Source organism: Syngnathus typhle, linkage group LG6, assembly GCF_033458585.1.
Source record: "Syngnathus typhle isolate RoL2023-S1 ecotype Sweden linkage group LG6, RoL_Styp_1.0, whole genome shotgun sequence".
In the NCBI taxonomy this organism is placed as follows: Eukaryota; Metazoa; Chordata; class Actinopteri; order Syngnathiformes; family Syngnathidae; genus Syngnathus; species Syngnathus typhle.
Genome location: NC_083743.1, coordinates 18,533,100 through 18,556,535, shown reverse-complemented (window position 1 = coordinate 18,556,535; position 23,436 = coordinate 18,533,100). Strand labels below are relative to the sequence as shown.

The following is a 23,436-nucleotide window of genomic DNA, read 5'->3' as shown; positions in this document are numbered from 1 at the left end:
CCTACCAAATTATGTAAATATTACAAAAATGACACACACACACACACATTTCCAACACAGAAGTTTTATTAAAAAGTGTGAGACAATCAGAAAAAACGGACAACCAGGATGACTAGAAACATTTACTGATTAAATAAATCCATCAACTGACGTAACATTAAATAAGGGATTGCTTTGATAGTCAATAGCCTGACTGAAGTTAAGTAACCTGAGGTGTTTTAAATCACATGAACCGTTTTCTCCGCTGCTCTGAAAATATTGCTGGATATACGGCGTAGACCAAATATGGCACACATGTCCCACAATCAGTGACTCAAAACACGTTTAAATTGTTGAAGAGCCTTTATGTAATGGAGTGGGTTAGATAGCAAAGTGTGATATTCAAAATATATACACACTAGTACACACACTTAAATAATTTAATACCAATTGCATATAATTATTTACAGATTTATTTAGCTTCGCATTACTACATAAATTGATCAGAAATCCATTTCTCTTGAATAAAATTCCCCATGAATGCAATTAATAGATCTCAGCCTCAAACGGGTCTACTTTTGTTGATGTTTTTGTTTGTTTTATACTATGAGGCCACTTAACCAAATAACCCCCCGCTATCCTAAACATACTGTGTAAAATTATGTTACCCATCAGGAAGATTCCGTCAGAGGATGAAAATTGGGAGGACGTGGTTTGTTATAAGTTTTTCCATTCTATATCACAGCTTTGGTGTTGGGGTTTTTACTAATGTAGAATTGTTTCAATAGCAATTCTTAATCAAAACATCACCCTAGTTGTTGTAGTGTGCTAAAAATAACAGAATAGTCCTCGCATCTGCAAGCCAAGCCATAACATACTGAGTCGTATATCACTCTGGAGAATGTTCTGCTGGGGATGGATCACTGTGGCCCTCCAGGCCACTCGAAAGTTTCTGAATATTTTGTATTTCATTCCTTTTGGGAGACTTGACCCTCCCGTAGGATCCCCCATTCTTGTTGTGGCTGTTGTGCACTGGGGCTGGGCTGGTCTCCCGACTGCATGATTTAGAGCCTGGGTTGAGGCTACATTGCAGATTGGTTGTAAGTAGGCTAGAACTCTGAGACAAAGACATTGGGAGCCGGTACGGGTTGAAGCGGAGACATGGTCGAGATGTGACCAGAAAAGGGTTTCTGGAGAATGGGCTGGAAGTGTTGGTTGCTGGGATGGCTGAGGCTGCGGCTGCTGCCATATAGGTGTAGGGATAGGGAAAGAAACCTCCAAACTGAGGCATGGGGATGCCCTGAAATACAACAGGGTAAAGTGGATATTTATTTTTCAGCAATACAGTCTAGTCAATAGATCAACTGATTACATGAATGAGTATATTTTTAATTAAAACTTTTGTTGAACATTTTGATTACTACTACTATTAATATTCAATTCAAACTTTTGTTGAAAGTAAGGATTACTACTACTATTACTATTATTGTTATTACTACTACTATCAATACTATGACTATTATTACTACTAATATCATTACTACTACTATCAATACTATGACTATTATTACTACAACTACTATTATTATCATTTGTAATAGTCCTGGTAGTATTTGTGACTAAACTGTAATCCTAGGATGTTGATTCTTATTCACATATTTTAATTATGTACTGATTTACAAATTTGAGTCATGGTAAGCCTTTGCCATGTAAAATTCTGCCATGCTACTTGGTTGAAAAAGTAAATTTTTGAGAACTGATGAACCTATCCCCTAATAGTGCCAGGTTAGTGTACCGGTAAATCAGAGTAAAGTAAAACCCCTCACAGTTACAGCCATAGAGTAGATTAACAAACCTAACGGTGCAGGTGTATAGGTGTGCTAGATCATTTATAAAATGAATTGTCAGCCTTACCTGAGAGGCAAGGACATGCTGAGACAAATGGAAGGGGAAGGCATTGGTGGTTCTTCCTGCTTCTTGAGAAGAAAGGTGGCTATTTTCCAAACTATTTGCTCCAGATACAGAGGCCAATAAATGACCCATTCCCATAGCAGAAAGGGCTCCATGGGTCATGGCAAACTGCCCAGGGTGAAACGAAAGTGGTGATCCGGTGTTTAGAGTGTTAAAGAACTGTTGGCTGTGGAGGCCAGTCAGTGCCAAGCTTTGTAAATGACCTGACTTTAAGTGTGAAGGGCTTTCGGTCTGGACCACAAGTGGGGAGAAGTTGTCCTTAATAGCACTGATGCTTCCAGGTTCAGAGTCTTTAAACGACATATCAGCTGTGTTTTTACGATGCCTCATCTCAGCTTTGTATTGATCCATGTACCTTACATTGAATGTGTGGTCATCCTTCATGTCCATATCAGGCCTTTCTCTGATCCGCTCCTCACATCGAGTGCTATAGGGAGACACAGGTTCAGTCCCCAGGCTGTTTGAGCTTGTGCAACGCTCACCATGATTTTCAAGCTCCTGCTCACTGTCAGTGCATGTTTTCTCATCTAAAACAACAAATATTACAAAAAGGCAAAACGGTGAGCAAGGTGAATGTGATACACAACGCAAGGTGAATGCACAATACGTTTCCAAACACAGTAAAAATATTGATTTCAGCAATTTGTAGGCATCTTTTTATAATTTGTTTTCAATTGGTCTTAGAAGGATTCTAATAGGATTTATGAAAGTCAACAAATTTATTAGCTGTAATAATAATAAACTGAGGTGACAGTAAAAAGCCTGAAAAATAACCTATTTTTTGATGAATAGCACTCTTAAAAGGGCAGAAGTGGAAGATAAACTAATATGGTCTGGGGACTGCGCCCCATTCAGGATCATAAAGAACATGATCAACCCCTCGACTTTTGTGACGTAAGGCAAAAAAATGTTAAACAGTAAAACAGAAGACTGCCTCTCTTCTATCGGGATGAGCATAATAGACTAAGCTGAGCTACATCTTTTGATCCATCAACAATGTCAGATTTTGTACCTCTGTCAGAATTCTAATCAACCCTAAATGCTCGATCTCGGACCAACTCAGCAAGGCAGGCAAAGCCAGACATAGACTTAATGCCATCTATCATGATACGTGAAAGACAGAAGGAACAATATTTTTTCTCCTTAGCTAGATAATAGGTTTAGTACCATGTACTCAATAACAGTTTAGTTGAAATATACTTTAAATCACCAAATTTACATCACCAAATGATTCCCGAGCGCGGCACCGCTGCTGCTCACTGCTCCCCTCTCCCTCAAGGGATGGCTCAAAATCACACGTGGATTGGTTAAATGCAGAGGACAAATTTCACCACACCCATATGTGTGTGTAACGATCATTTGGACTTTAACTTTTCAACTTAACTTTAAACATTCGGGAAAAGTGTGACATCTTTATTTTGACCAACAACTCGTTTTTTACAGTGTGTGATTTGCAGCCAGAGTGGTGGTCATGCAGTGCCTGTTTAAAGTGTTCGGAAATAAGGTTTAAAATGAAGGAACAAAAAAATGATCATAATGTTTTCTCTAAAATGAACAATGTATAGTAAATACTATCATATCCTATGCCCATTGCCAAGATGTGGCTGTAAACCAGGGGTCTCAAACTCGCGGCCCGCGGGCCAATTGCGGCCCTCAGGACAATGTTTTGTGGCCCCCTGCCTGAAATAAAATCTTTGTGTTAATGCAGCCCGCGCATTTTTTCTCACATGCATCTGGGGGTTTTATATTTTTTAACACCTGTGGCCTCCCGGAGCTCAGGCTCGTGACAACAGCGCGAATAAGCAATTGGTCACTTTAACATGTTTGGATGAACAAGTGGAGGGGAAGTATATCTTGACACCTAGTGCTATACGGTTTTTGTCAGCCCCAGTCATGTCTTTTTCAAAACCTGTCGTGAAGAGAGAAATTGGCGATGAGCACAGACAATTTCAGGAGAAGTGGGAGACGGAATATTTTTTTGTTGAGCACAGGGGCATCCCAACGTGTCTAATATGCAAAGATAAAGTTGCGGTGCACAAGGAGTATAACATCAGGCGTCATGACTCAACTAAACGTGCTGAGGAGTATGGAAGATACCTGGGGGATGAGCGAGAGGAACGGGTCGCCAAACTTAAAACATGTCTACTGAGGCAACAATATTTTTTCAAAAAAGCAAGCAAAGAGAGTGAAGCGGCTATCAAAGTTAGTGAGTGAGATGATTGCTAAAGCAGGGAAGCCATTCAAAGACGGCGAGTTCATCAAACAGTCCATGTTACAGGCTGCAAGTACAGTCCTCCCGGAAAAAAAGGCTCAGTTTAGTAACATCAACGTTTCAGCCAACACAGTGGCAGAGCGCATTTCTGACATGTCTGGCAACATTTATGATCAACTGCGTGAGAAAGCTAAACATTTCTATTCATACTCACTTGCTCTTGATGAGAGCACAGACGTCACTGACACAGCGCAGCTCGCAATATATGTCCGTGGCGTTGATAACAATTTTGAAGTTACGGAGGAGTTGCTCTCAGTGATTGCAATGCATGGCCAGACCACTGCCCAGGAGATATTCCGCGAGCTGTTTGATTCCATTGAGGATGCCGGCTTACAATGGAAGCGTTTGGCTGGAATAACTACCGACGGAGCGCCGTCAATGACAGGGAGGAAAAACGGACTTGTGGCGCTTGTTCAAAGGAAACTGGAAGAGGAGGGTGTAGAAGATGCCATTGCTCTGCACTGCATTATCCACCAGCAGGCCCTTTGCAGCAAGATCATGAGGTTTGGCAATGTGATGTCTGACGTTGTGAAAATCATCAACCATATCAGATCCAGGGCTTTAAAGCATCGGCAGTTCCGCGACTTTTTGGTGGAAATAGTCAGAATACGAGGACGTGCTCTACTTCACCGAGGTACGTTGGCTCAGCAGGGGGAAGATCTTGAAGAGGTTTTTTGAGTTAAGAGCAGAAGTGAAAGACTTCATGGAGAAGAATGGGATGACTGTTCCTGTGCTAAATGATCCTAAATGTCTAAAGGACTTAGCTTTTCTTGTTGACGTCACATAGGAGCTGAATGTACTGAACAAGAAGTTACAAAGTCAGGACCAGCTTGTCAGTGCTGCATATGACAATGTCAGAGCATTCTCCCCAAAACTTGTGTTATGGAAAGCCCAGCTTTTTCAGACAAACCTCTGCCATTTCCCAGCATGCAAGGCACTCATGGATTCAGGCACAACATTCAGTGGTGAGAAGTATCCTGATACCATTGGAAAGCTACAGGAAGAATTTGATCAGAGGTTTGCAGACTTCAAAACACACTTTTCAGATTTTTGCTGACCCCTTCTCCTTTGATGTGGAGGATACCCCCCTTGTCCTGCAGATGGAGCTAATTGACCTGCAGTGCAACACTGACCTCAAAGCCAAGTTCAGGGAGGTGAGTGGAAAAACAGTGGAGATTGGACAATTTTTGAGAAAACTCCTCCCCACCTTCCCTGAGCTTTCCAGGATGCTCAAGGGGACCATGTGCCTTTTTGGCAGCACCTATCTGTGTGAAAAGCTCTTCTCCACAATGAACTTCAATAAGTCAAAGTTCAGGTCCAGACTTAAAGATGAGCACTTTAAAGCCATACTGAGGGTCTCAGTTGCCTCCTCCCTCAAGCCAAACGTGGCTCAGCTGTGTGAGAGGAAGCGCTGCCAAGTCTCTGGCAGCAAGGATTAGGAGGAAGTAAATGAAGCCTAGGTTCTGAAAAACTGTTCATGTTCTGCATGCTCTGACTTGTTAAGATTGAGAAGATTGGTTCAGTTGACTTTTTTTTTTTGAATACTTGAAGCCTTTTTTTTTGTGGAATATTTAATGGGGCCCAGCCTCACCCAGACTCTACCTCCAGCGGCCCCTAGGTAAGTTGAGTTTAAGACCCCTGCTGTAAACTGTTCTGTAATGTGAGTATAGTCACATTAATAAAAAATTGCAAATTGACACCGAAATAAAATCAGCATTTGTTCCTTTTTGAATCAAACTAAATGTAAAATATATTTTTTTTTATTTGTGCATGCACCAAAGGAAAAGCAGCAGAACCTTGATTTTATGCGGACCAGAATTTGGGAATTGTGTTAAGCCTAAAAGTGCCTTAGTTAGAAAGTCTTGGAAGGGGAAATAAATTCAGAGGCATGCATACGAGTGTATCCGTAAATTGCAATAGGGAAATACGTCCTAAAATACACGTTTGCTTTTGGGGAATAACATCATTGTTCTGGGTGGAAATTAATAAAATATGAATATTAAAAATGCTAAGAAGTCTTTACATAAAATCTATTTGCTGCCGTTGGGTTTGTTCCATTTTAAAATGTAATAATGCTGAACTGTCAAAAGTCTCTCTCCCTCCCTCTCCCTCTCCCTCTCCCTCTCCCTCCCCCTCCCCCTCCCCCTCTCTCTCTCCTCTCTCTCTCTCTCTCTCTCTCTCTCTCTCTCTCTCTCTCTCTCTCTCTCTCTCTCTCTCTCTCTCTCTCTCTCTCTCTCTCTCTAATAAAATATCCAATTTCTTACCTCGACCAGGCCTGTTGAACCACGGTGGGCTTCTAACCGCTCCCAGTGGGGAATGAATGGCGTCTCGAAAAGTTGGAGTTTCACTTGACGCATCTGAGTCCCCGCCATCCCTGCGTTGGTCGTCAAACATCCGCAACGATGGCAGACTTAATTGTTTCCTGCCAACGACAACATTTATAGTAATAGTAGTAATAATAGCATATAGTAGTATGTATATATAGCATGGGTCACCAACCTTTCTTAAACCGAGGTCTACTTCCTGCGTACTAAGGCAAAGGGCTAGCAGTTTGACACACACTTCTGAAAAAGCCAATTTGCTCAATTTAGCTTTAACTGTGTTATTATTAATTGTTATTTCCAGTTCACATGCAAGTCTGATTTAAACAAAAATAGCAAAAATAACATAAAATAAATAGATGCAGCTAATTGAGCTAATTTTGGAACAGCCCTGCGGGCGACTCACGCAGTCCTCACGGGCGACCTAGTGCCCGCTGGCACCGTGTTGGTGACCCCTGATATATATTATATAATATCCATCCATATTTTGAATCGCTTTCCCTCTTGAGGGTCGCAGGCGTGCCGGAGCCTATCCCATCTGACTTTGAGCAGTAGTTGGGGGATGCCCTGAACTGGTTGCAGGGCACACATAGACAACAAAAAAAAACATTCACACTCACAATCACACCTACGGGCAATTTAGAGTGCTCAATCGGCCTACCATGCATGTTTTTGGGATGTGAAAGGAAACCGGAGAACTCCACACAGGAAGACCGGAGCCGAACTCGAACTCTTGACCACTGTGAGGCAGATGCGCTAACCAGTCGACCAATAATAATAATAATAATAATTATAATGATAATAACCTTTTCTCTCTTCTTCCGTTCCCAGTGTCTCTGAATCCTTTGGCAAATGGATTGTTGTCAATCTTAAGTTGTGTTATCTGTCAGTGATAAGAGCAGCAAAGATAAAAATAAACACTGTCTTGTTACTCTTAGATTTATTTACGTTTCCTACAAATAAATATTAAAATAGAGCTCAACACTTTTGGATTTTCATAAAAGGCTTTATACTAGGGGTGTAAATCGGGGGTTTTGTCACGATACGATATCATATCATATCAATTAGTTCAAGATATGATATTTGCCGATATCTTAAAGCCTGCTGTGATTCATTCACGATACATCACGATGGATTTCAAAATAAAGTCGCTCTACGATCGATATAGAACAATATCCTGATTTATAACAATTCATACGCAAAATCAACAAGGTACTGCAAACTCTTTATTTAGGAAATTACAAAGTGCTTCCAAACAAATGACTTCAAGCCCAAAGGGGAGCAAATTTCCTCGTCGTCTTGGACACTACCCATAGCACCAGCCCAGGAGCCGCGTAGTTGTCGGCTCTCCTTTCACGTGACTGCTCTGCTTACAACACAACATGCCGTGCACTGCTCCCGGAAAGAGGAAGCAAGCAACAATGAACTGGATTTCAAAATAAAATCGCGTCTAATGTCCGAGGTCAAAAACGGGCATTATAGATCGATGTTTACGTTAAGCATCGATGCCAACAAATCGTAGAGAATTATATTGATTAATCGATGTGTATCGATGAATCGTTACACCCCTACTTTGTACTCATTGGGCCTCTGATTAGACATTGGCCAACAAAAGAATTCTTTTCGGCTGTTACTCCAAAGAGCAAAGAAAACCCGTGCACATACACACTCACACACTCTCTCTCTGTCTCACATGCGCACGCACACACACGGGCTGCAATACTTCGACAGATAACTGTGACGTGAATAATTAATCTGCTGCTTGTATAACAAATACAGCAAGGCATTCCAGAAATCTTTAAATTCCAGTGTCAGTCCATTTACTATCAATACTTGGATGCTTTACCGTAATTTTTGGACTATAAATAGCGTTTTTTTCATAGTTTGGGTGGGGGGGCAACTTATAATCAGTGTGTTTTTTTTCAAATATGTTCCCCAAAAAAAAAGTGAAACCGCGATTAACGAACCGCGATGTAGCAAGGGATTACTGTAATTTGAATTTCAAGTGACGTCAGCAGCGTGGCGCGGCGGTTGTTTACAAAGATTGATCACGGGATGACGAAGATCATTAGCCATCATTAGCGGCTTTGTTTCTAAGTGACACGGCGGACGAAGAGTTTGAAGGATTTAAGGATTTGGAGTGACACAGAAGGTTTGAAAAACTATTATGGCTTTTACCCACGCCCGGTCCTACTCGACAGAGCTCTCTTTCACCTCCGTGGATTGAAGTCGGGGGCCGGCGCTCGGCCGGGTGGCTGTCCAGGGACGGTGGATGGGCCTCGGACATGGCTTTTACGCACGCCCGGTCCTACTCTACCGAGCTCTCTTTCACCTCCGTATTTGGAAGTCGAGGGCCGGCACTCGGCCGGGTGGCTGTCCGGGGACGGTGGATGGGGCTCGGTCATGGCTTTTACGCACGCCCGGTCCTATTCTATGGATCTCTCTTCCATCTCTGTGGCTGGAAGTCCACGCCGCTACACGCCTGAAAATTTGCTTTGTTAAATAAAGAGCCGTTTACCAAACCCACGTCTTTCCTTGTACTTTGTTAACGCTACAATATAGTTATATACTAGATCTGTGCAATAACGACGACGCTGACGTCAGGCCTCACGCGCGGCGTTGTTGACAAAGGACGAGGAATTTGATCGATGGGTTTAATGATTTAGAGTGCACAGATGGTTTGATAATATCATTGCTTATATAATAGTGATTTGATTTCTAATTTATATATCGTTATATGGGCCTGTGGAATATTTTGAAGTGCAAGTGCCGTTAGCGGCCTGCACCCATTGTTGACAAAGGACGGTCAATGGACTTAATGAATTGGAGTGACACAGATGGTTTTATAAGCGTGTTATTTATGTAATAGTTTTTTTTTTTAATAACTCTGAATGTTACGTCAGGGCCGTTCTCAGCTCTTCGTTTGTGTTTATGTCACGTTAGCATACCTATCGTTTAGCCTGTTGTTGCTCGTTCATGACTGTTCTTGGTGTTGGATTTTGTCGAATAACTTGCCCCCCAAAATGCGATTTGTACTCCGGAGCGACTTATATATGTTTTTTTTCACTTTTTTGGGCATTTTATGGCTGATGCGACTTGTACTCTGGAGCGATTTATAATCCGAAAATTACGGTACTCCAATATGTTTCTTAAACAAAGCATTTAAGGCGTTTTCTATTTCAACAAGGAGAGTTTTAGTATCAGTCTTCGTTAGCTGCATGGTGACCAGTCCTTTGTTGATCAAGAGTCCTCGACATAATCCCTCGTTTATATTTGAATTTCGCCAGACTTAGTTCCAATGAGCGTTTGTGAGGTAAAGATTTGGTATGAGCAAAATAACCCCCATCTAAATCTTCAATTCAATTCAGTTTTGATCTTCATCCAATTTTCAATCATTAGGTCTAGATTAGGGGTGTCCAAACTGCGGGCCAATAAAAACTGGACCGTATGATTTCTCACAGTATTTACGGCTAATGTTTTCTATTATTGCAGACAATGGACATAGTGTTTTGTGTAATGTTAGGGAATTGGGAAAAAAATAATAAAGACCATCATGTATGATATATTAATTATAACAGCACCAATAGAGACACTTGAGTATGCAAACTGACTCACCTTGTCGTTCTGATATGCTGTCACAGCCACAAACTCAGTCTCCGGAAAAACATATGTTCTAAATGTGCTGTAAGGGAGCTTCAAGATGTCGTTGGCCCGCACAATGTGGAATCTTGGCTGATACTTGTGCATTGAATTTAGGATGGTCTGTGGCAATAAAAAAATAAGACACAAATAATCAATATACAAACCGGATTCGGTTGAAGTTGGGAAATTGTGTCAAATGTAAATAAAACCAAAATACAACAAATTGAATACACTACAATGACAACATATTTAATGTTCAAACTGATAAACTTAATTGTTTTTTGCCAAAGAATAATTAAATTGGAATTTCATGGCTGCAACACGTGCAGTAGAAGTTGGAAAAGGTGGCAGAAAATACTGAGAAAACTGAGAAAAGCTCGTCAAACACCTATTTGGAACACCCCTCATGTGATCAGACTAATTGGGAACAGGTGGGTACCATTATTAGGTATAAAAGGAACCTCCCCAAACATACTCAGTCATTCACAAGCAAGGATGGGGCAAGGTTCACCACTTAGTCCACAACTGTGTGAGAAAATAGTTGAACAGTTTAAGAACAACATTTCTCAAAGCAACATTGCAAGGAATTTAGGGATTTAAACATCTACGGTCCATAATATTATCAAAAGGTTCAGAGAATCTGGTGAAATGACTGCATGTAAGCGCCACGGCCGGAAACCAAGACTGAATGACCGTGACCTTCGATCCCTCAGACGGCACTGCCTTAAAAACCGACGTGTGTAAAGGATATTACCAAATGGGCTCAGGAAAACTTCAGAAAACCACTGTCAGTAAATACAGCTCGTCACTACATCAGTAAGTGCGGGTTACTACCATGCAAAGCAAAAGCTGTTTATGAACAACATCCAGAAACGCCGCCGGGTTCTCTCGGCCGAGCTCATGTAAAATGGACTGATACACAATGGAAAAGTGTTTTGTGGTCTGATGAGTCCACTTTAAAAAATTGTTTTTGGAAACACTGGACGTTGTGTCCTACGCACCAAAGAGGAAGCGGACCATCCAGACTGTTATCGACACAAAGTTCAAAAGCCAGCATCTGTGATGGTATGGGGGTGCATTAGTTCCCATGGCATAGGTGACTTACATTTCTGTGAAGGCATAAAGTACATACAGATTTTGGAGCAACATATGCTGCCATCCAAGCGACATCTTTTTCATGGACGCCGCTGCGTATTCCAGCAAGATAATGCCAAGTCGCATTCTGCACGTGTTACAACAGCGTGGCTTCGAAGTAAAAGAGTCCAGGTTCTCCCCTGGCCCGCTTGCAGTCCAGACCTGTCTCCCATTCAAAATGTGTGGCGCATTATGAAGCGTAAAATACGACAGGGAAGACTGTCGAACAACTGAAGCGGTTCATCAAGCAAGAATGGGAAAGAATTCCACATGAGAAGCTAAAAGAATTTATCTCCTCTCTTCCAAAACGTTTGTTGAGTGTTATTAAAAGGAAAGGTGATGTAACGAAGTGGTAAACATGCCCTTTCCCAACTTCTACTCCACGTGTTGCAGCAATGATATTTTTAGTTAATTATTATTTGGAAAATAAAATAAAGTTTATGAGTTTGAGTATTAAATATGTTGTCTTTGTAGTGTATTCAATTGAATATAGGTTGAAAAGGATTTTCAAATCATTGTATTTCGTTTTTATTTACATTTTACACAATTTCCCAACTTTCCCAACTATATATATATATATACGTATATATAATGAAAATGATATGTTAATTACTATACATTGAGAGAACAAGTTTTGTGAAATAAATCTATGCAACTTGCATTGAATTTAGGATGGTCTGCGGCAATAACAAAACAATAAAAGACACAAGCAAGCCATATATATATATATATATATATATACAGCCATAAATTTATTATTATTATAGTATTACTTTTTTAAAAGAGGGACATTAAAAATCTTCATAATGTTAATTACAATTAATTATTACATTGAGAGAACAAATAAATCTATGGAATTTGCATCTCTTTCTTATGAACAATTATAAGATAAATTGTTACTAAACACCAACTTAGATTGCTCCGACCAAAATTCCCATATTTTCTCATAATTGTCCCACTGGACTGATTTTGCTTTACTGGCAGTAATATGTCTATGTCTCTCAGCTGGCCTGGGAACGCCTTGGGATCCCCCGGGATGAGCTAGATGAAGTGGCTGGGGAGAGGGAAGTCTGGGAGTCCCTCCTGAAGCTGCTGCCCCCGCGACCCGACCCCGGATAAGTGTAAGAAGATGGATGGATGGCAGTAATATAATATAATATAATATAATATAATATAATATAATATAATATAATATAATATAATATAATATAATATAATATAATATAATATAATATAATATAATATAATATAATATAATATAATATAATATAATACAATAATTTTCATTCATGTGCTTTCTTTCATCTAACCATCGGAAATTGCCATAAAAACGATTTAACACCGAATAATTACCCAGCAAAAAACATAATCATAATCTGAAGATATACGCTTCTTTAGGAGAATAAAAAAAAAAAAAAAGACTTGTACTCACAAATCCGTGCTTATCTGATATGTTATTGGTGAGTTTGAGTTTATGAAAAGCAACAGACTTGGCCATCCACTGCTCCCCAGTGGCTGGACTGTCCGGGTGGATATACATTCTCTTCGGCATCTCTGGGTCGGCCTTGCCCGCGACCATCCAGCGGGAGTTGTGAAACTTGTAGCGGCAGTCATCCGCTGCCACGATATCCATTAGCAAAATATATTTTGCTTTTTTGTCTAGCCCATTTATTCGCACTTTGAACGGTGGAAACATTCTCCTATAAAGGAAAGACATTCATGTCAGATGCGACCAAAGGCCCAAGAGAAATAATTTAATTAAACGCAATTGGTGAAAGCTGCGCGTTAGTGTTTCTTTTGTCTCTGCGAGTGTTTCTTGATTTATCAAGATTTGATTTATCCGCATCATTGTGTGTCCTTGTATCTTATTTAATGCTGCAATCGTTGCTGTTTCCAAGTGTTTGTTTTTATACTAATATCTTACCAACCAATTGTAGTTAATTTAATCTGAATCAATAACTGTATCAGCCGTAATTTAAATGTAATGAATGCTAATTTCATTTTACTTTTATTTGTTCTACTATTTAAGTCCCCCCCTCCACACACACACACACGCACGCACACGCACGCACACACACACACGCACACACACACACACACAATTTTAAGTAGAAATGGTAAAATAAGACAAATTTCCCTTTACAATACACACATTACTCCACATTACTTCTATATTGACGAATCTTTGCTTTTACCTTTTTTATACAGTAAAAAGTAGTGCTGGGTCATGAGTCTGTATAATTCTTACCTTCCCGATTTAGTAATAACCATTTCAGTGCCGAGTTTATGAAACTGGTCCCAAAGATCCTTGGCTTCCAAAGTAACTTTAGGATCATCGTCCACTTCTCCTTCAGGCTCCAAGCTTTTATTGCCGCGGATTTGAGCAGCCTGGTGGTGGTGGTCCAACGCCGGGTGGAGTCCCGTTTCCGCGCCAGCTAAACTGTGTTCCGAGATAGACTTGGTGAGTGCCCCAGAGGTAAGGCTGACCGCCGGGAAGAAAGAGGGTTGAGCAGCCGCTAAGAAAGCGGACATAGGGAAGTCGGTGGGCCGGTGCGCGTGGAAAGGGTGATATGCCATTTCAGTCCCAGTACAAGATGGATCTCTCATCGGTGCATCAAAAAAAAAAAAAAAAATCTAAATAAAAGTTAAATAAAAATAATTTATAAATAAAAATAGTTATTAAATTGCTACCTATTATAGGCTACCTTAATCAGTGTCAGTACAATGGCCTTGACCGTTACACTGCAAACATTTCGATTTTCTACTCGATTTCCTTATAGTCTCTCGTACTTTAGTGTGATGCACGGAGCGTTGCCAGATCCCAGTTGCGCAGTCTCCCTCCGAAGGAAGTGAACCGTTCCTTTGCTTCAGTCATCCCACACTGACAGGAGAGACGTGTCCCCGTTCACTGCGGGTCTGGGACCAATCTCACACATCCTTCCTGCCTCGACCCCCACTTAATGAACCAAATCCCTTTGATTGCTGATTTTACGCTTTCTGGACCAATTGCAGGCCTCTATAGGCGTGGCTATGACAGTTCTGGTCAGGCTCTATAAGAAGAGTAGCGGCAAGAAGTGTCGGAAGCATTAGTTGTGAGAAAACATGTAAACATGACAAAATAAGTAACCAATGACAGGAAAGATCATGAAATCCCACCCTCATCTTGGACCCTAATCGGGTCAGTACTCAGCTGTGGGCCAAATTAGGCGTCACCTCACTCACTCACTTTATTGTCCACCAGCGGAGCTTTCAGTGTTGAATAATTACTTTTACAAAACGGAGATGCACTGGCAATTAGTTCAAGGAGCTCCCCGCCTTTTGCTCAAATTCAGCAGAGATGTGCTTGCGCTTACCCGTGAGTCGTGTCATCCCAAAGTGAGGAAAGCAGATATACTGTACGTACATTTTCATCCTGATTTTATTTCAGTTACTTTACGTATATTTTGAATGCGGAGTACTTCACTTTCTCATGTGATTATGATTTTTTTTTTTTTCTGCTGAGATTGTTTTGGCATCGGAGGTCCAGATTTACTTGGGCACGGAAGATTGCGTGATTGTCGTGGAACGGCAGAGACAGCAGCTGTCGCGGGAAGCAGTAGTAACATCTTAATATTGAGACCAAAAATAGCAAATCCTGTTGCCACATTCAGGGGAAACGAAGCTACCGAATTAATAATGGAACATAAAGGAGAACGGTGAGTTTATTCTTTGATCTTGTGCAAGGTTATTATTATTAAAATAGTTCGTTCTTTCTATTAAATCTAATGGTAAATCTGCAAACACTGAAAATCTTATGTAATATGATTTATTTTAATGTCTCTACGCGCATGGAATCGCCGAGGTATATATATATATATATATATATATATATATATATATATATATATATATATATATATATATAAAGCTCTTCAAAGTAGGTCGCTCACTATGCTATAGCTTAAGAGGCGCCAGTCAGCTCGCAGTTTGAACAATTGCTTGTCTCTTCATATTTAGCCTGGGGTCCTGCGTGTGTGTAACGCCGTGCAATAATCAACAGCTGCATCTGCGGCTCCATTCTTCTTTGGCCATCACTTAGTTTCGAAACATTTGTTGATTATTTTAAATGACACTACACGTCAACGTAATTACTGTTCTATTCAAGGGATATCATAAAATGCTGTAAGATATGTGTAACCCAGGCTTGATGTGAGGCTGTTTAGGAATCCCAAAATCCCAAATGTAAACCACATAAAACCACTGGAAGAATTAGGGGGAGAATATTAATATAATTAAAATATTTGATAATTTCATTTACACTTCACTTGTACCACATCCAATGTGCCAAACATTAATTCCAACAGAGAAAGCATGTTTTGAGATGTATTATTATTATTATTATTATTATTATTATTATTATTATTATTATTATTATTATTATTATTATTGGAAGAATGGGGGTAGACCAAAAAATATTTGATAATTTAATTTACACACTTGTTGCACTGCATCCTATGTGCCTAACATTAATTACTACAAAGCATGTTTTGTCATTATTATTATTATTATTATTATTATTATTATTATCATTATTATTATTATTGAACTCAAATAAATCCGAGGTAGTACGTATATAATACCGTTTTTTTCCATGTATAATGCGCAAAATTTAACAAATTTATTGTCCTAAAATCTGGGGTGCGCATTATACATGGGTACAAAACATGGGATTTTTTTAATCCGGATATGATACGGAGGCCGCCATTACAGATGCGCTTTCTTCTCTGCTGTTCACTTCAAACACGCTCCATACGAACACAGTGCTCTCGTATCAGACACTTTCTCGATCACCTGCTCGTTTGCTGTCACAATGTACCCTACACAAATCGGAAGAAATTCTTCGCTATCAAGTTTGCTAGCGCATGCGCAGTGATACTGACCGGCAGAATAACATCCGGTTGTTCCTAAAGATGATTTTTTTTCTGAAATAATTTTACGTTTACGGACTTAAGTAGGAGTCAAAATTTGGGTGCGTATTATACATGGGTACAGGCTTTTTTCCAGCATCGACATGCCATTTTTAGGGTGCGTATTATACATGGGGGCACATTATACATGGAAATAAACGGTACTTCGTGGATAAAGACTTTATGTTTGTGGTTTTTGCGTCATCATTAAACGACTGAATTTGACATGATTGTCATCCTGCACCTGACTCGTATGACATGACTGGAATGACAGATTGACCAGGCAATCCGAACGAAGAAAGAATGGTTACTCCCCTTTGTGTAGTTACGCCAAAAGATGTACTGTTTATGCTCTGTCTTGGATTTATAAACAATCATGCGGGGTGAATGAGGAAAAAATAGGCTTACTGATGATTCGCATTTCTGAGTTGTTCTGAGCTTTCAGCTCCTGGTTTGACAATAATTTATTGGCAGTCAGTATATAACTTTAGCATTTATAAAATACAAAAACTGGGATGGAAAGAGAGTAGAATTATTGTAAATTGACATTGTCAGGAGCCTATATCAATATAAATATACAAATATATTCAAATGTACACTGCCCCAACATAGTCTACATTCATTCAGCTCCATCAATTATCGAAGATCATCTTTTTCCTGCCTTTGACAGGTGTTTTTCTTTTATCTCCTCATCTTCTCTTTCCACATCCTGCACCATCTTCTGCTATATTTAGCTGGTAGACTGAAGTCATGGCGTTAGACAGTTTAAGACATGTCGTAGTCCGTCATATTTCCCCTTGTCACCCAACAACCAGGGGTCGTCACCTCCTCCTTTTCTTCTAGTCTTTTCTTTCCTTTCTAGTGAGATTTAAGAGGAACAAATGAATATTTACAAAGAATATATTCACCCTATGTAAGTGTTTTTTAATATAATAAATACATAGAATAAAAATATTTAAATTTCTTCACACAATTTTTCCGCAACTTTAACTTCAAAACCATAGACATATTTAGTAGGGGTGTAACGATTCATCGATACACATCGATTAATCAATATAATGCTCTACGATTTATTGGCATCGATGCTAAACGTAAACATCGATTTATATCGCCGTGTTTGACCTCGGACATTAGACGCGACTTTATTTTGAAATCCAGTTCATTGTTGCTCGCTTCCTCTTTCTGGGAGCAGTGCGCGCGTCGTCGTTGTGTTGTGAGCAGAGCAGGCACGTGAAAGGGGAGTCGACAACTAGTACGCGGCTCCTGGGCTGGTGCTATGGCTAGTGTCCAAAAAGACGAGGAAATTTGCTCCCCTTTAGGCTTCAAGTCATTCGTTTGGAAGCACTTTGGATTCCAAAGAAAAGATGGCTCAATGGACAAGACACGTGCAGTTTGTAAATCCTGCCATGCGGTGATCACAAATCTCGCCGCACATTTAAAGAAAAAACACGACATCAAAGTTGTGTTAAAATAAGCACTTTGTATACTACAATACTCTTGTAATTTCCTAAATAAAGAGTTTGCATTACCTTGTTGATTTTGCCTATGAATTGTTATAAATCAGGATATTGTTCTATATTTTTTATTAAAAAAAAAGATATCGATCGTAGAGCACTATATCGCGATATATCGTGAATGAATCCCAGCAGGCTTTAAGATATCGGCAAATATCGTATCGTAGTTCTTTGTATCGATATAATATCGTATCGTGACAAAACCCGCGATTTACACCCCTAATATTTAGCATATCGAAATTTGCTAAAATAATGGCATAAAAAAATCATGGATTTTTTTTTACAAGAAATATAATGTACAACTATGGGTTAACATTTCTATTGTGACTAACTAAATGTGATTAATCTGGGAGTGGCTGGTAGTCTTGTCTTGTGTGCCGACACCGTGAGTTCGATTCCCACATATGACGGTGTGAATGTGTGTGTGAGTGACAAAAAATATATATATATATACCATATTGGCTCGAATATAAGACGATGTTTTTTGCATCGAAATAAGACTGAAAAAGTCGGGTCGTCTTACATTCGGGGTATAGACATTATACCCATTCACTTGTGCGCAGCAGTAAGTTAAAGGTTGCTGGTCATCATCATCATCATCATCATCGGTTTAAAGTCCGCTTTCCAGGCGCCGCTGGGTTGGACTGGGTTCTCGATATGGCCTTCTTCCACCGGGAACGGTCCATGGCCATCTCGTGGTTGATGCCGAGTGCCTCCATGTCGGCTGCCACCGTCACCTGCCAGGTCTTTTTAGGTCGGCCACTGGGTCTTGTTCCCTCTACGTTATACGACATAACTTTCTTCACCCAGTCGTTCTCGTCCTTCCTCACTACATGTCCGTACCATCGCAGTCTGCCTCTCCTCACCACATCCACTATGGCCTCCACTCCCATCTTCTGTCTCAGCTCTGCACTGCTCTTTTCTTCCCTCATTGAAACACCACACATCCATCTGATCATTCTCATTTCTGCTCTGTTTAATTTGTCTTCGTGTTCTGTTTTCAGGGCCCATGCCTCACTTCCGTACGTCATACTACCTCTAACACAGGCTGAGTACACTTGGCCTCTCATCTTCAGGGATGGGGCCTTAGATGTTAAAAAGGGCATGAGTTCCCTGAATTTCTTCCACCCGCTTCTCACCCTTGTGGTCACTGCTAGGTCCACCCCCCCATCAGCGTTAATCATGTCTCCAAGATAGCAGAAGCTGCCCACCACCTCGTACATCTCCCCATCTACCACGAGCCCCTCTCGCTCAGCTGGGTTTGCTTGGGCGACTTCTCCCCTACACCGCTTGCAATGGAAGGTCTCACTTGCAGCTAGTAGGCTGCCTTTTACTCCACTGCATCTTCGATGTACCCATCTCTGGCAACCCTTGCACCGGATAGAGTTAGCTTGCACTCCCTTCCCGCAAACTCCACATGGCCATGCTCCTGACTGCGATATCACTCCCAGGCCAGCACCACCGACCATGACCTTTGATTTTGCCGCATTCACCTTCATTCCTTTCACTTCCAGGCATGTCTTCCAAGCCGCTAGCTTGCTAGCTAGGTCTTCTCGGCTGTGAGCCATCAATACCAGGTCATCCGCGTAGAGCAGCTCCCATGGTAGTCCACCCCTCACTTCCCTCGATACCACATCCATCACGATAGCAAACAGTAATGGGCTGAGCACTGATCCCTGGTGCACCCCTACCCTTACTTCAAACCCATTACTGTCGCCAACTCCTGTTCTAACAGTTGTGCAGGCTCTGCAATAGAGAGCCATCACAGCCTTTACCAGTCCCTCTTCCACACCCGACTTCCTTAGGGCCCACCTCACCACCTCCCTTGGCACCCTGTCGAACGCTTTTTCCAGGTCGACAAAAGCAAAGTACAACCTCTTCCTCTTCGCCTGATGTTTCTCTTGCATCTGTCGGATGACAAAAATTGCATCTGTTGTACCTTTACCAGGCATGAAGCCATACTGCATCTCGTCCACCTTTACCCGTGTCCTCACCCTCCTTTCCAACACCCTCTCTAATAACTTCATTCCATGCTCCAGCAGCTTTATAGCCCTGTATGACCCGCATGCGAGTGGGTCCCCCTTCCCTTTGAATAGAGGCACCAGGACGCTTCTTGTCCATTCCTCCGGAACGTGCCCCTCAGCGATGACACTGTTACACAGGTCGGTCATCCACTGCACACCGACGTCTCCCGCTGCCTTTAGCATCTCTGCCACCACTCCAGATGGTCCAGCTGCCTTTCCATCCTTCATGGCCTTCATGGCTTTTCCCACTTCTGTCCGTGTGATCGGGTCACATTCACCCTCCACTTCGTCGCATCCTGTCTCACCATCCCAGTCATTCTCCACATTCAGCAGCTTCTCCATGTACCTCCGCCATACTTCCTTCACTTCTCTGTTGTCTGTCACGATGTTGCCATCCTCGTCCTTCACACAGTTTGCAACGGTCACATCACGCCTCTCCTTAACCATTTGCTTCGCTATCTTGAAGAAGCTCTTTTGTCCTCTCTCACTCTCCAATTCACTTGCAAATTCTTTCCTCTTGGTCTCTTGGGCCTCCCACACCGCTGTCCGTGATGCCCTCCTTGCCTCTACATACTGCACTCGGTCTGCCTCCCTTTTAGATTTCTTCCATACTTTATGGCACCTCCTCTTCTCATTCACCGCTCTTTCGACGCTGTCATTCCACCACCATGTCTCTCTTTGTCTTGCTTTATCCTTTGACCATCCGCACACCTCCTCTGTGGCTTCAAGCAGAGCCTTCTTTATTGCCTGCCACTTGCCATCCACACCACCCGACTCCATCATCTCCTCCACTTCTTCTGCTATATACTCAATCTTCTCCCTAAACTCGTTTTTATTCCCTCCGCTATGTAGCTTCCACACCTTCAACTTGGGAGGATACTTCTTAGCCCCCACATACTTGATCCACAGAGTTAGGTCTCCGATGACTAGGCGATGCTGAGATACACACTCTTCTCCGGGGATTGCCTTGACATCCCTAACCAGGACGCGGTCCTCCTTTCTGACCATGATGTAATCTATTGTGCTCTTGCAGCCACCTGAACTGTATGTTACTAATTTGGCTTCGTCCTTCTTGAAAAACGTATTGCACAGCACCAGCTCCAGTGCGTCGCCGAACTCCAGGATCCTCTCTCCCTCTGCGTTCCGCATGCCGTACCCCTGTCCCCCATGCACCCCCTCAAAGCCATCTGACTCCCTCCCCACGTGTCCATTCAGATCACCTCCCAGAATTATAACCTCATTCTGGGGGATCCCTGACAGCACCATGATGGCCTTGTCCCAGAACGCATCCTTCTCGTCCTGACTTCTGCCAACTTGAGGGGCATAGATTGAAATTATGTTTGTCAGATGCTTCCCAACGATCAACTTCACAACGATGATCCGCTCATTTACCCTGCTAACAGTTAGCACTTGATCTATCCACTTTTCAGCAATAAGTACACGAACACCACCAGTCCCTTCGTTGCAGCCTTGCCAGAAGAACTTGTACCTTCTGCCGATTGCACCCAGCATCCTTGCACTACCACCCTTCCATCTCGACTCCTGGACACAGCAGACATCCACCCTTCTCCTGTGTAGAGCATCAGCCACCTCCCCCGATCGGTGTGACATGCTGCCGATGTTCCATGTAGCCACCCTAACACGTGCCTCCTGCCCCTCTCTCTTCCGGTTCAGGCCTCCCCGCAGTCCATCGGGCTGAGGGCCGTCATATAATCTACCTGCGGTTTGGCCTCCTTTTCCATCATTCTTTTTGTCGTAGGCTGATGAAAATGCCCACGGAGTACTTAAGGCTGTACCCCGCCTCTCCTGTGTTTGTCTAGCCATACTGAGAATTTTTGGAGCAAAAACTTTTTACAGCCGGATGCCCTTCCTGACACCAACCCAAGGGGAAATTGATTTTTTGTAGGGGTTGACTCCCTTAGCCCATTCCTCTCCCGAGGAGCCCACTGGGCAGTGGTACTATTTAACCCATAGTTGGGGGCTGGTTCGTGGGCACCAGGGCGTGTCCACACACCGGTGGGCCTGCGTGCCGCACGTCTAGGGGCCAAACCTCCTCCGAGTCCCTTGTAGTTTAGCCTGGGTCCGTGTTGTACCCAGTTACCATGTGTCGCCGCGTGGAGGCACTACATAGGGCTTGCTGTTAGAGAGGCTGTGTACTGGCAGGGAGAGACTTACGCACTCGGCTCTCCCGTTCGCATACTGCTAGCCAGCGGTGAGGGTTGACAGTGAGAAGTGACATGCACTGGGCACTCCACCAACACACTAGACGCATCACAACAACCCGACTTGGTGTTATGAAGTCAGACACACTATATACAGTCGCTGGTACCGACTGAATATGTTGCTGTGATCGTGTGCGTCTTTGACACAAAGTGAGTATATTCGGGGTGTAACGATACATCGATACACATCGATTAATCGATATAATGCTCTACGATTTATTGGCATCGATGCTAAACATAAACATCGATTTATATCGCCGTGTTTGACCTCGGACATTAGACGCGACTTTATTTTGAAATCCAGTTCATTGTTGCTTGCTTCCTAGTTCCGGGAGCAGTGCGCCCGGCGTTGTTGTGTTGTGAGCAGAGCAGGCACGTGAAAGGGGAGTCGACAACTAGTACGCTGCTCCTGGGCTGGTCCTATGGCTAGTGTCCAAAAAGACGAGGAAATTTGCTCCCCTTTAGGCTTCAAGTCATTCGTTTGGAAGCACTTTGGATTCCAAAGAAAAGATGGCTCGACCGACAAGACACGTGCAGTTTGTAAATCCTGCCATGCGGTGATCAAATATTCAGGGAGCACAAATCTCGCCGCACATTTAAAGAAAAAACACGACATCAAAGTTCAGTGTTAAAATAAGCACTTTGTATACTGCAATACTCTTGTAATTTCCTAAATAAAGAGTTTGCAGTACCTTGTTGATTTTGCGTATGAATTGTTATAAATCAGGATATTGTTCTATATTTTTTATTAAAAAAAAATATATCGATCGTAGAGCACTATATCGCGATATATCGTGAATGAATCGCAGCAGGCTTTAAGATATCGGCAAGTATCGTATCGTATTTCTTTGTATCGATATTATATCGTATCGTGACAAAACCCGCGATTTACACCCCTAGAGTATATACATTTCATTGTTACTAATGTCCACTGTTGTGCCGTTTGTCCGATCGCGGTTTGCTTCGTGTGTGTGTCGTTTGATTGACAGCTCCGGCGCGCTCCTTTAAGTTTGCCTCGCATCGTACGAGTGGCCGTTATGCAGCGGCACGGCGACTAACGCTCGCCAGCAAATGTATTTTGTTGTCTCGATGACTTATGTTTGGTGTGTTGCCGAGAGTATTTCATTTATGGTTATTTAGTATAGCGGAACCGTTACGCGCAGTTATGTAATGTGTGCTGTCTACTAGTGTTGTGTCACGTCAGAAGTTGAGCGATGAATTACGTGCTGTATTTTTGTCTGTTGCAGAACCACGCACACACACACCACACCACACACACGCGCACACACGCACACGCACACACACACACACACACACACACACACACACACACACACACACACACACACTCTACTCACCCTTCACACACTTCATTCAATAATCACACACACAAGAATCACATTCACATACC

At 42.1% G+C, this 23,436-nt stretch overlaps 1 protein-coding gene across 4 annotated transcripts; it reads right to left on the bottom strand.

The window, feature by feature from the left end:
* Positions 1-68: 68 nt before the first annotated feature.
* On the bottom strand, positions 69-14,388 carry tbx2b (T-box transcription factor 2b). Of its 4 annotated transcripts, XM_061281950.1 has the most exons (8): positions 13,568-14,388; positions 12,752-13,019; positions 10,159-10,305; positions 7,350-7,426; positions 6,487-6,644; positions 2,433-2,477; positions 2,311-2,377; positions 2,109-2,240 (listed from the first exon to the last, which is right to left on the bottom strand). In XM_061281950.1, the coding sequence occupies exons 1-7, from the start codon at positions 13,924-13,926 to the stop codon at positions 2,331-2,333; spliced, it is 1,101 nt and encodes a 366-aa protein (XP_061137934.1). In that variant the 5' UTR covers positions 13,927-14,388; the 3' UTR covers positions 2,109-2,240; positions 2,311-2,330. The 4 variants fall into 4 exon arrangements, with proteins under 4 accessions (XP_061137931.1, XP_061137932.1, XP_061137934.1 ...); XM_061281947.1 differs by adding an exon at positions 69-1,279 and having other exon boundaries at positions 1,894-2,477; XM_061281948.1 differs by having other exon boundaries at positions 2,026-2,240; positions 2,311-2,477.
* Positions 14,389-23,436: the final 9,048 nt, after the last annotated feature.

Bases quoted from the DNA above. Each gene is read 5' to 3' on its own strand.
- tbx2b (XM_061281947.1), bottom strand. From the start codon at position 13,926: ATGAGAGATCCATCTTGTACTGGGACTGAAATGGCATATCACCCTTTC. The intron at 6,645-7,349 runs GTTATTATCATT...TGTCGTTGGCAG, and splicing joins AACGGAAGAAGAGAGAAAAG to GAAACAATTAAGTCTGCCAT. The intron at 1,280-1,893 runs GTAAGGCTGACA...GTTGTATTTCAG, and splicing joins AGCATGTCCTTGCCTCTCAG to GGCATCCCCATGCCTCAGTT.